Raw genomic sequence first — 13,600 nt, 5'->3', positions numbered from 1 at the left:
TGTGACTGTTGCGTGTCGTGTGCTGTTTGAGCTTGTGCTCTGGGTTAGAGCGCACCGGGGCTCTTGCCAAATTTTGGAGAGTCCTGAATCAGAATGGGGTAAGGGGTAAAATGGGCAGCAAGATGTTGAACGAAGCTGGGCAAGGGTGGCACAGCTTCGATGGCATAACTCAGACGCCCACATAGTCTCGGTGTGTGAAAGACTGGCAGCAGTTCCAAGGACTGCGCTCCTTAGCCTGGCTCCCAGATGCCACCCAGATTTCATCTTAAGTGTGCTTACGATCTTGTCTTGAATCAAAAATGAGGTGCTCTTAAAATACAAGCCATAAATCACTTTTTTTCTAATGTTCTCTGGCTCACTTATCGCTTTTATTATTTAATGGTAGGTATTTTTCACATCTCTCAACGTTTTGAATGTGGAATAAAGGGTTGCCCTTTGAACAGATTGCATCATTGATCCTAAAACCAGCATGGGTGGAAATCCATGATATCAATTTTCCTCTTCTCACCTCTAGTTTATGATCCCCACGATCTGTCTGGTGAGAATCTGGGACTATTAGACTTCCAGTCAGGGTACCCTGAGGGTGAGATGAGGCCATCTAGATCCGTGCTTCTCAAGTGTGTTTTTTGGTAAATCAAATGTTGTCTTAAACATGTTGGAAGAAATCTGAGCATTGCAAAGCTCCTTTGGGTTAAAAAAAAAAAAAACAAAAAAAAAAGCATCACAGATGCATTGTGGAGTGCTGCCACAGTACTTTGCCTACATTTTTTGGTTGTAAATGAAAAGCTTTTGAATTACCATAATTTTTCCAGTGCTGGTTTCTGTTTAGTTCTTCCCATACCTACAAATGTATGCTTATTTTTCGAAAATCTTACTTTGTGTATAGGTTATTTTGCAAACCGCTGTGAGGGGTTTATGACCTACTTTGACCCAGAGGCTGAGAAGCGCTGCTCCAGTAGCTGCAGCGGCGCAGATAACCTGCACCGCTAGCATTATCTCCCATCAGAAAGAAACCACTGATTCCTCTGAGAACTGAACAAGAGGTTCTCAGTTCAACTCGTGCTAATATCTTTTGTGGTATATTTTTTCAAACTTTGTTGTACAAGCCATCTCTCTCTCTATATATATATACCTATATAAGTATAGATAGTGAAAGCTTCCGCTGCTAAGGAAAGAACTTAAAGCTGTCCTTGAACACAGAGCGGTCAGATCCATGCTGGAAGGTGCGATGCTATTGAAGGCTGTAGCTTGGGACCCAGTTTGCAGCTTGTTTCCTTGAAGCCCTATAAAAAAGCAGGCAGCAGAAGGTTTTTGCCTAAGCTGTGTGTCACGCTCCCCTTTTGCTGGGAGAGGTGGCACAGCCGGGGGGCACCTCTGATGTAAATCCTCCCATATGTTAGGCATCTTCAAAAGAAAACTGAGCAAAACCATACGGCAACTAGTGCGTTTTTTGAGAACTCAGACTTCTTTGCTTATTTGAAGATGGCAAGAATCAGTTCATGTAATGTTTTGCAGATCTGCTGAAAACAAGCGCCTTTACATTGCTTGGTCAACTGCATTTTTTGTTTCTCTTGATCCTGTATAAATCTGGGAATCTGTGGTCTTTGTGACACGTCTGTTAGCATTCAGAGGGGGAAAAAACTATGAAGGGAATTGCCAAATTCAGCAGACTGTAACTAGGGGACAATAAAGCATACCACTGTCTGATTTTTTTTTTTCCTGTTTCATCGGTCTGAAGAGATACAAGCGCTGATAGATTTAATGAGGTTCTCAAACGACAGGAGGTGATGTACTGTTGTGGGAGTTGTGTGGTGACTCGGAGGTGGTCACATTTGAATAGTGTGAATGCTTTTGTTTTCAAGCAATGGAGCTTCGTTGCCTGAGTTCACCAAGGTAGAAAAAAGTGCCGGCTGGAAAAGGCACTTCACGCGACCCAGGAGCAAAGTCAGAGTCAAACTGTAGAAGCCCACTTGGTTCAGGTTTGTGTGTCGTGGTACCTGCCAGATCACAGCAGTGTTTCCTCAGTACAGTAACATGTTTTATTTGTTCTGGTATCTGCTTCAGCATTTTGATATTGTCATCCAAGAGACTTTTCTAACTATGGTTCATTTTTTATCATTTTAAGTTTTTGTTTGTCTTAGTCTCTAATAGCTCCACTTGCTTGACCTGGAGAAAAACATGATGACCACACATATGCCTTAGAGTGGGTGAGTTTGTGCAAGATTATGCAAAATAGGAGTATCAAATTAATATATACTGAGTCTTATTACAATAAAAATTCCCCCTTGCAATCGTTCATTCCCACTCAGCCCATAGCCAGAGTTAGGACTGTTACTACCGTGATTGTGTGCGTAGCAATGATGCTTAGAGGCTTTGACTTAATCTTGCTGAACATCGTATGCACCTCTCACCCAAAGTGCTTATTATTTGGAGGTAAACGGGCGTGCTGTTGGTGAGCACTAGAAATGTAGAAGGAGGAATAAAAGATGACAGCGGAACCATGATCAGCATTTGAAACAGTAGTCACGCTGCTCGGCTGCTTCTCCAGCTCAGTGTGTGTGTGGCAAAGCTCAGAAGAGCAACAAGTTTTGCTTTCTGTGCCTCTGTTTCCCCATCTGTAACACACAAATAGTTACGTCCATCTTGCAAGTGCATTGTCCTGCTTGTAAAGTGCTTGTTGTTTTCAGATGAGAATGCTATTGTGATGGCACAGGCATTGCTTTTGTTAATAGGGGGACTATGGTATAAATAGAATTATTTTTAATTATGATTATTGTATCTAACTTTTTTCAAGTAGGTGGTGTTATTAAAATCATCATGATTTACATAACTATGGGCATCAGATACAGTACTGGTCACTTTAAAGATCACCTCAGTCTTACCTGTCATCTTTTGTTCTTTCCATCTTCATTTTGTTGTTTCCCTGTTACTTTTTTTTTTTTTTTTTTGGCCGTGCAGCTAAGTATGAGAGTCCTGTGACAACCAGTATTTCTGTTGACATTCATGCGTAGGGATGTGATACTTAGCAAACCAAGGAAATACTGGTGAGATCACTCCAGCCAGTTACTGTTAGGTGTCATGTGGGAGGGTTTAATACTAGAAATGTTCACATTAGTTGTTTACAGGCATATAAGTAACCAGGAGAAAACCTTGCAGATTTTTTACTTGCTGTTGTTTTTGTGTTCACACTGTAGTTTCTACTCTGTGATTCCGTGTCACATGGATTTCAAGCCTTAAAAAGCTAAAACATACAAAAAATACAGATTAAAATCCTTCTAAGACTAGTGTTGAAGTAAGCTCTTTTCTTGTCCCTAACCTTCTTAATCTCTTTTGTGAAATTTTAACAATTCAGTTTTTCCTGCTTCCTCACTGTTGCCCTTGCCTATATATAAAATATCTCTGGAACATATCTTTAAAACAGGAGTTCACTCATGAACAGACACCTACGTACACTCATCAAATGGAATTAAATACTTTCATGACAAAACAGGGTGTATCATAAATCTGTTGGATATATCATTTTAATTGAGCAAGAGTTGCTTGTAGAAACACTAGTCAAATTGTACGTGTTTTTTTTGTTTTGTTTTAATAAGGGAAAAGATGATGCAAGTGCAAATTGTTGTCATGCTGAAATACTGTAGGTGTAGTTTCAGTAGACGAATAATACAATCAGGGCTAATATCTCTGATATTTCATCCTGCTTCTTATTTGAAGGTAGTAAAATACCATTTCAGAGTACATGTTAAAACTCGCCACTGTACTGCTTAGGTGTAACAACTATCCTATGAATGCTTAATATAAGGGAAATATTCAGAAAAACAAAACCTTATTGTTTCAGGCTTCATCAGACTACACTTTCTCACTCACCTAGGAGTGGTGCCATAGTTACACTCTAGACTTTTGTCAAAGTTACAGAAAACTTGTCAGGATTTTGAGGTTTGCCATGTGTTTAAACAGTTCCCCTCCTAGGTCCCTGGCTTTGAGACAACCTGAACTCCATTACCTAGCTTTATGTTGTTCCCCAGCAAGAATTGATCTAGCCTGATAATACTGGCAAAGGAACACTTCACTTTTCTCTCTGTACTGCTCTTGAGTGTACGTGCCTTTTTATGAGAAGGCAGTCCTGTTTGAAGTAGAATCACTTCTTACAAATCCGCGCAGTGAAATAATGTCACAAATCCGCTGGCATGTCCAAATGAGAGTAGTAGTTAGCCATCTACTATAGGCACGTGTCCTGTGTGTGTACAGAGCTTTTCAGTAGGGAATTCAAAATTAGGAAAACCAAGATATACAGTACTGTATTTATAATTCTAGGCGATGTTAAGCTCTCTGTTGTGGAAGGGGAAGTGCTGGATTTACTAAATATGTTATGCGAAGCCTGCTAATCTCATTTCTTTTCAATCATCACAACAATAAATGCGCTGTGCTATCTGTATAATGGATTTAGGCAGCAATCCACGTTGTAAGCTTATTTCCCCTGGGTATATTTGGCGTATTTTTCAAAGTCAATTTAGAAATTGCATGGATCGATTATAAAAGGAGTGCAGGACTTTCCATTCAATTTTGTCTTACAGATTCCTCTTGCGGACCGAATTACCTCAGGCACAGTACTTGGAGGCTGTGGTGAAACGGTGGAGCACAGCTCAACAGGAAAGGTGGTGTTAAGACATCATGGCTTTGGTATTTGATGCTCTGGGCAAAGACTTGCAAGACCAGGAAAAGAAAATTACCTGTAAGTAATACCTGCACTTAGTCACCAAGTCTGTAGAGGCAGATATCACTGCTTCCACTTCTGTGCTTACAAGTAATTGGGCAAGGCAATGAATACAGCTAGATTTAGTCAACAGGTTTTTAATTGCAGCTGGACCTTTGAAGGGCTGAACTTACTGTAGTTTAGGCTGAACCTCTGATTTTTCTTGCCATTACACAAAATCAGTTGAAGCTAATGAGTTGGGTATAAACAAATTTACTAATTTTATATATCCCCAAACAGAGCTGATTAAAATGTTTAGCTCAAATCTGCAAGGATCAAGTCTACTCAAGACGCTGAGCTCTGCAAAGGGAAACTGAATGTCTGTGGCAACTGGTGTGCTCCCTCCCAGACCTAGCTGTGCCTCTGCGGCGTGACCTCTCTGCTGAGCAGTCAGCATGACTTCTAGCCACAAACAAGATCTTGTGCTTTGTGTTGGAACTGGTACACTGTGCCCAGAGGCTCGTGTCATGGCAGCGCAGCTGTTTGGTCACATCTCACCCAAAATCTTGGACAGCAGTTTGCTAAACCCTGTGAATGCTTGTGTTACTGCTACCCAGCTCGGCATTGGCTCAGCTTCTCCCCTCCTGTCCACCCTTCTTCCTTCCCCAGCTAAACAGCTGTGAGGTTTTGAATCCAAAAACTTCAGAGCTAGAGACAGTCCTGCCAGACTTCCCATCTCTTGATGCTGTGCCATCTGAAAGGACAAGTCCCTCGCTGCTCAGGACTGAGAGAGAAAAGTCCTCTGAAAAGCTGGCCTGAGCTAACCTGTCCCCAAACCCTTCTCCCAGCATTAAATGCTTACCTGGATGTCCCTGCCCAGATGCTGTTTCATGCTTTTCCATTTGCAATTGCTGTTCCTTGCTGCCCAGTGCCTGCATCTCACTTGATGCCCTGCTGGGGAACATGTGCTTTCTTTCTTGTCTCCCAGTTTCACAAGTGCCTGTTCCTGAAGGCCAGCACAGTGGTGCCATTCAGGTACCCTCCTCTGCCTTAAATGACTACAGTTTGTGGACAATTTGTATTTCAGTGTCAGGATTCCTAATATATTTTGCACACCTCTTTTGCCATGACCTTAGTATTTAGTTTGGGACTTACTCCATACTAGAAACCAGAAGGACTTTTTGTTGTCCTCTTCCAGGAAAAGGTGATTTAATAACAGACTTTCCATTCATCAATAACTCTTCTTGTGATAGCTGTTGCTGTGGAAATGCTATTATGATATAACAGAAAGGCAGACAAATAGGTTTGCAGTCCAGAGATGGCTGTTCTGATGTTATTTTTAGAAGACTTGTTCTTATTTTAATTAGGCTCCTTGTTCAATTATAGAAGACAGGGTTTTACTGTGATCTGTGGTATAACTTAGAATAAGAAATTGCCTTGCTCAGTAAGCAAGAGGAAGAATTCAGGTGCTCAGCCTACCATGTGTTGCAATATGCTAAAGGCAAGAAATTGGTTCCCTTACTGTGCTCTAAACTACTGTTAGTTTCCTGCAAAGAGACTTAAATGCAAACAAACTCACCAGTACATGAAACCAAGGGTAAAGCTTGAAGTATCACCTGCATTTTCTAATAATTATAAGATAATAATTATGAGATTGTAATTTAAAGAAACTGGGGGTGATAGGTTCATCTTTTAAATGACTATAATACAAGTTTTCAACTGACCAAGAGGGAAGGACCCTGTAGAAAAGCTTGGTTTGTTCATGGGTGTACATACAAGGTGTTTCTGCTAAAACTGACCTCTAGCTTTCTGCTGTCTAAATTCCTGCACAGCTCTAGAAGAAGCTGCACACGTAGAGCCAGAGCTAATGGATTTTACAATTAAGAAACTCTTTTGCTGACTTACAGTACTCTAACTCTTGACCAAGATGCATTGCATCTAACTCAGTTAATGCTATAGGTCTTTCTGTCCAACAGCTGGATAAACGCAGACTTGGTAAGGGTTGTTACCTGGTTTTCATAGCACCTTGCATGTTTGACAGGCAATGCAGGCTGTGGACTTTAGGATGTTTTAGAAATTTGCCTCTTTGGTGCCTGGACTGATTTTGAACCTCGGATAAACAGGGTTTTCTTTGTGTTTAGCCAGTGTAAAGATTTCACTGTTTGGTCCACTAGCAGGCTTGTGTGTTTAGTGAAAAATGTTAAGTTCGTCAATTTTATGAGGATACGTATTTTTAAGTCATTTTTCAGAATCAAGAAAAATTGCGGGGAAAATTTATGTAATTGCAGCAACCACGTTAGAGGATGGACTGACTCATGAGTGATCAAATTGTGGATGTGTGTGATGAAGCGTAATTCAGATAGAGTTGTAATCCAGGCTTAGATGATCCTGTTGGGACCAAAATGATGTGATTTCTCCTCATAAATGAGAGGTTGACATGGAGTCCCTTTTTAAGGAGCAGGTAGCACCAAAGGATCCTGCAGGTGTGGAGTGCATGCTCCTTCAGCTCATGCAAAGTAATGCTTCTTCAGTGATACACTGGGGCATTATTTTATGTAACTTGCCATCAGATGACATAAATTCCCTGACAACTCTTAACGACACTGAAGCAGGCATTCTTGGAATAGGTTGTAGCACTGGAGCCAAGTAGTTAATCAGGTGTAACATGAAGCTTTGAAATGATTTACTGCCTGCTGGTAGCTTGTACTGGGGCTGTATTGTCCTTCTGTATGTACTGTATAATACTTTTAAGCTGTCCTTAGACAGGGCCCTATTGTAAACAAGCTGTCTGGCTTAACTGGGATATCCTGTAAAAATATGTTAATAAAAACTGAAATCACTGTAAAGGATCCTATTCCTACTATTTCTTTTTCCTGAGCTATTCCCACCAGGAAAGAACAGCACATGCTCTTAACTCTTGTGGTGCTGACGCCTGTTAGATTTGTAATACTTAGTTCAAAATGGGTCAGTCGTGTGCATGGTTTACACAACGCAGAAATTAACACTGAAGTAGAGCTTATTTTCAAGGTGTCAAATAATTTTATTAGTGCTTCTTTTATTGCATGTCCCTTCATCTAGTCTCAGCTTAGCCAGGTCTCTGGAGTGACTTAGGAAGTTGTACTTTAAGTAAAAGGAGTTTAAGAAATCAGCTAATTTATGTTTGGTATTAGATTGTCGTGGCAGGGTCTTGTAGCCTGGAGCTAATTAGATACAACAGCAAGGCCTCACAGGGGGTCCAATTTTTGGAAAGAGATTGTGAAAAATGTCACCAGATGTCATTTGCAGAGGGCAACTTCTACTGGATTTCCTATCTGGAGATAGATGCAAAAAATACAAGTTCTTGCAAAATCAAGTGTCGTTCCTTTAAACAGAGAGAAGTGCTCTGGTGGTTTTAGATGTGTGGAATTTCTTGATGATGAAGGAGCTTAAAGGTGGACAGTCTGAGTCTTCTCCCAGAAATCACCGAACGTCATAGGCAGGGTGAGATGTTCAGGAGACCCTCAGAGGAGGAAGTGACCTGCAGAAAGGGCTGTTGTTTTCCTAACCTGCCTATCCTTCCCCGAGCAATGATGTCTCTGCCAGAGAGACTTGTGATATCCTCCCTTTTCTTAACTAATATGCAATTTTGAATGTGCAGAAGGCTCAAAATCTTATTAAGCAAGGGTGTGGTTTATCCCTATAGAAGAATGTGGTACGTGGGGTTGTGTGGTGCTTTGGGGAGGGCGCTGTGCGTGTGTGCAGCTGTTAGAGGCCATTAAAAAGTGACCTGAGCCCCTACGAGCAAGCTTGGGATTAACTGTAAATGGATACAGGGATCTCCATGGTTTTCATATCAAGTACCAATGTCAGATTTCTGCATGGCAGGTTTGCTTTGGGGTATTCTGGTTACAGTACGCTTTCATGTACTTTTAAAAATGGACTGCACAGCAAGTCATCAGCTATTGATACAATTTAAAAACTGAAGAGTTAATCTTTAAATTGGAATGTGAAGAAGAAATGTATTTCCAGCATAGCAGTCAATTTAAAACTTATGTTAAGAAAGAAAAACAAGCAAACAAAACCTGACAATTGATTTTATATCACAAAAGACGATCTGAAAAGTTACTTTTCTTGCTTGGTTTTTAAATTTATAGATCTATTCATCTTTGTTCTGGAAAATATTTGTCACTGAATGCTGCAGGACATACTGTAGCGATTGTGCTCCTTAAAGGCTCAGTAGAGTCTGGAAAAAGTTCCAGTGGTGGTGAAGAGAAAAAGACGGTGGGGGCTAGTTTAGGTTTGGAAAAAAGCCTGCAAACAAACCTCTCACGGTGCAGACGCTGGTTCCCTGCTTGCTGCATCTTTTTATTTCTTCCTTGATCTGATTCATTCAGAGTTGCTGTGATAAACTCTAAATAGTAGATATCCTGGTTGTTTTCTAGGCATCAGTAGCGAAGGTGAAATGGCTTGATCAAGGCAGCAGAGCTGTGCATCTGTGGCAACGTGCTCTCCAGATAAACAAGACGTGCTTTTGGGCAAAGGGGTTAACTCATTAGTTATTTCTCTGTAAAACACCGTAGCTAACTGAAGCTGGTCTTCTCGTTTTAAGATGGCAGTGGAGGTACAGCAGGGATATTTGCCTCAGCCAGCAGCTTGAGACAGAAGTCATGTTTGTGTGAAAGCAGAGACCCAGTGCTGATATTGACGCTGCATGTTTGTGCGGCTGCAAGGACGAAATAGCAGGTGAGTTGTTTGTCTTGCTGTGAGGCAGATTTCTGGTGGTGAAGACAGTTGTGGAAAGGACAGGATTTCTAACCAGAGTGGTTAAATCCTCACAGGCAACAGCTTGGCCCGACCCCTGTGATCCCAAAGGAGCGGTTCCAGGTGCAAGTGTTCAGCAGGTCTCCCATGCACATGTCTTTGTGAACAGCTGTCTGACTCCAGCAGGTCATGGGTGTTCTCCAGAACTTTGGGTAAGTCCACAGTGTGCTTCGTTAGGGAGGAATGAATGATTTTGAGGTGGGAGAGAGCTAGAAGCAATTTCAGACTGCCTGAAAATGGCAGCAGTTGGCTACCAGTTGGGACTGACTCTATGAATTGCACATATTTGCAGTCATCTGGTCACTGCTACTTGACAGAAAGTAGCTAAAAAGATTCAGGAGGTGGAGAACCACATCCTTCTGTTCATAGAAATGTTTCATTTTTAAAAGGCCCTATTCTGTTACTACTTTTGTTTCCTGTGACTAGAGCCAGTCCCAGTGGCTGTAGAAGCAGCTGTGCAGGAAAGGCATCGCTGCTTTTCTGTTTGGGGGGAGAGAGGAAAGTAGGTTTGGTAGGTTAGCATATACCTTTTTTTGTCATTTGTTTGTGTCATTTTGTTGTTGTTGCTGGTTTTGTTACCTGTTAGTTTGAAGAATTTTTACCACGACTGTCTTCATAGTAACAAGAGCTAAGGCAATCATGCAACATCGCATGTAAATGAAAATCAATGAGTGTTGGGGGGAAATATAGACAAACTGCTGGGTTTTAGTAAATGAAACTGTTGCCTCCCCCAGCACACTTCTTTTTACTTCTCCTGTCTGCACTGGTTTGTAGGTGTGTTGCACAACCTATTTTCAACAAGCTACAGCTGTATGCTTTCTTATTCATATAAAAAGGCGATGAACTGTGGCCTCCAGAATACTGATTATTCACTCAAATGCGATAGTCATGGTAGTCATTTCTTGCAAAACATTCTGCCCTAACTTGTCTCTAAATTTTTCATTGACGTAGCTCAAATTCATCATTCATTTTCCTCCTTAAGCAAATGAGACTCAGGAGGGAGGCATGGCAGAAGGTTAAAGCCTATTGTATAATTCGGTATTTAAGCGGCATGCCTTTTGCATACAGTAAAAGCATCAGGGATTAATGAAAGCATTTTAATGGATTTCTATATTCACGAATCATAGCAGAACCATGAGATCACTAGAAATAGCCTGATACCAGATTTTCTGACTGCGTACTGGTACTCTGTATTACCAAGTGTAGTTTTTCTATGCATGTGAAAAATTACCTTGTCAACATGAAAGAAAACAAAAGAAATCAATTAAAGATGAACGGTGGTGGTATTTTCCTGTCACATTTGTATAAGATACATGATAAGGCTATTCAAAATCATTTTGACAAATAGAGAATTAATCTCATAAATTTTAATCATAAAACCAATCCTTTGCTTTCCGAGCTAACGTCTTTTATCCTTTTGCTGAAAAACTGAATCTGCTTTGGAGGGTCATTTTACAATGTGCATGAGGTACTTGCTCACTGGATTTGCATTTGTTCCCAGTTTAATATCAGTGATAAAAGAAGCAGTGCTTTCCTATAAATACATTAAAAACAAAAAAAAGGAAGATAATTATCTGTTTATCCAAAATTAAGGTAAGAAGACAAGTTAAACCTGCCTGTGACGTGTAGGAAATGCTGTGGCCTGTGGAACAATTAGTCTGTGTAACTCCTAGAAACCAGACTGCTTAGTACATTGAAATTGTGTTTTAAAATAATCACTGGAAGTATTCAGCAGAGGACAGCCTTGCCTGTGAGCAGCTTTTGTTGCCTCTGGATTTTGTGGCTGGCAGAGCAGAGCTCAGTCTGCAGCCAGAACTTGGATGTGATTCAGTAAAGCAATTCAGAATATCCTGGATCTGAAGTAAGTTAGTACCTCCATTCATTCTTTTAGCAACCTTAACATATTGACCTGGTCTGTGACCCCACCCTCCAGATTTCTTTCAGGAGAGGTTGTAAGAAGCTTCTTCTATGACTGATCTTGAGGAGTACAGAAACAATATGATAGGCTGGATAAAGTTCTTGGATCCTATATCTTATATGCCTTACCTGTATCTTATCCACTTGGACCTTCACAGCATGATAGTAAACCTCCTGTGGTCTGAGTTACCCTAATTTTGCCTCCAAGATAGCAATGCCTAAACCTTGCAAGTCTGTGATTCCTGTAACTTCCCTGCCACAAGTTCACTACAGCATTATGAGGACAGCACTATTTGCTAATTCAGAACATATGACTAGAAAGCTATTACACAATATTGCTAACAAATATGAATTCATAGATGAAATGTCACTGTATGGGTCGTTGCCGTCCACAAAGAAAATAGAACCAGTGGTTATAGCTCATAGCTCACCCTCTTCCTCCCCTCCCCTCCCCTTTACCCAAAATTCTTCCTTTCCAATGATCTCCCTTTACTTCATTCTGGCATTGGCAATGGGCCTTAATCCATCTGAGTTTCATACTGTTCGGTGAGGGTCGTCTATATGGCTGGAGAGAGTCTTAAGGAGTATTTAATACAGATGGAAATCAGACGTGGTGCTCTATCCAAGAGACAATAGCCCTGTTCAGAAGGAGTTTTAAGCTCATTAAAAAATGAGGAAAGTGACTTCAAAATAGCAGAATGAACTGACATGTCCAAACTCTGTTAAAAATTGAACAAGCTGGGCAGAAACTCTTTTTCTTGTAAAGTTGTAATTGTTTCCTATAGAGGCCATATGGAGCTTGACAAGAATAGCTGAGATGACCGTAATGGTTTTAGACATGAGCTATCCTTAACCAATCATTAAATTGCTTAATGGCTTTTTTTCCCTTCCACAACCAAGAAAAAGAAGCTCCAGAGAAGCACACACAGTGGACGACGCCAATAATGTGTTCCTTGTAGATGTTAAGTTTACCCATCTGAGCAGCGACATCAAAAAGGTCTAACGATGTTCTGGAGAAAATGGCATGCATTTATGCAGAGCTTGGTTGATGGCTTACAATTCTTTGTAAAGTGTCATGAGACTTGCAAAAGGTGCATGGCTTGCAAAAATTAAGACCTACAGAACATGAGATTTAATGCACAGTACTAGCTCAATTTGACTGTTTTAGGGCCTAAGGGAGAATTGTCATCTAATTACTACTATGTGTAATGTTTTCAATTTTCCTGATTTAGTTTCAAAGCATAGAAGTACTATTTTCCCCTCTCTTGATTGCTCAAGACATTTTGATTGTTAAAATGTATTTTGTATAATTTCTTAACTTAGCCTGGCAACCCCCACTTTGAGTGTCTGTTTTAATTATACTGAAGCAAGCTATGATTTCTCTGGCCTAAAATTTCCAAGAATGGATGCCAGTAGCAATGTGTTTGGCTAATGCTTCATGCTAGACCTGCCAAAACAGAAATTCCCCAGGCTATTTGCTTCTGAGTTTGTTTTTTTTTTTTTTGGGGGGGGGGGGAGTCAGACCTTAAAACAAGGAGCACACGATCCAGTGTTCGTATTGATTGACTTCGAGTGGCTGACTCATTTACGTGTCCCTTCCTCTCTGCAAAAATAGTGCACAGAGGTTCCATAATGATGGAAAAAAAATGCTTGCTTTAGCAATGTGAAAAGAAGGGATCAGGATAAGCCTGGCAGAAAGATGTTATGGTGGTGAATAGTAAGCCTTGCAGCTAATGTTTATAGCTGCGTAGAGGATGTTTTCTTGTAATCTCATACTCTTGTCTTTATAGTTAAATTATAACAAGTAACTTATTTTGTTTGCTCGGGAGATGTCTGTGTTTGGCATCCTGTGGAGCTGGAATATGTAATACTTTCTTCTTTCAGAAGAGTATACTGAAAAAAGAGAATATCACGTATTCTAGCTGTGTAAGAAGACAGTATTTGACCTTGTGCAAATAAAAGGAGTTACCATAGATTACTGTGGTGTTTGAAATCAGCTATAGCTAACTGGTTGGCAAAGAAAGAAAAAAAATCATATGGAGGTGCTGCTCAAGATGTCTTAACACAGGTAATGGGGGACACATGCAGATGGGCAAGATTTCTCTCTTCAAATAAAAAAAAGTTTTGTTTTTTCTTTAAAGTAAGTGACAACTGAAACAATGTGAAGTCTAAGATCAGTGTTCAGCGTTA

General features: G+C 40.5%; 1 protein-coding gene across 1 annotated transcript in view; it reads left to right on the top strand.

The window, feature by feature from the left end:
* The window catches only part of MYO1B (myosin IB), a 178,879-nt gene that overhangs the window by 51,245 nt on the left and 114,034 nt on the right, over positions 1–13,600 (top strand). Inside the window, exon 2 of the mRNA XM_080598784.1 lies at positions 4,575–4,732. Within this exon, the coding sequence (XP_080454910.1) occupies positions 4,688–4,732 (45 nt within the window). The 5' untranslated portion in view covers positions 4,575–4,687. The remainder of the gene's footprint in view (positions 1–4,574; positions 4,733–13,600) is intronic.

Source organism: Anser brachyrhynchus (genome assembly GCF_964034855.1).
Source record: "Anser brachyrhynchus genome assembly, chromosome: 7".
In the NCBI taxonomy this organism is placed as follows: Eukaryota; Metazoa; Chordata; class Aves; order Anseriformes; family Anatidae; genus Anser; species Anser brachyrhynchus.
Note: the sequence above shows the minus strand (reverse complement) of the source record. Positions and strands in the feature narration are given on the sequence as shown.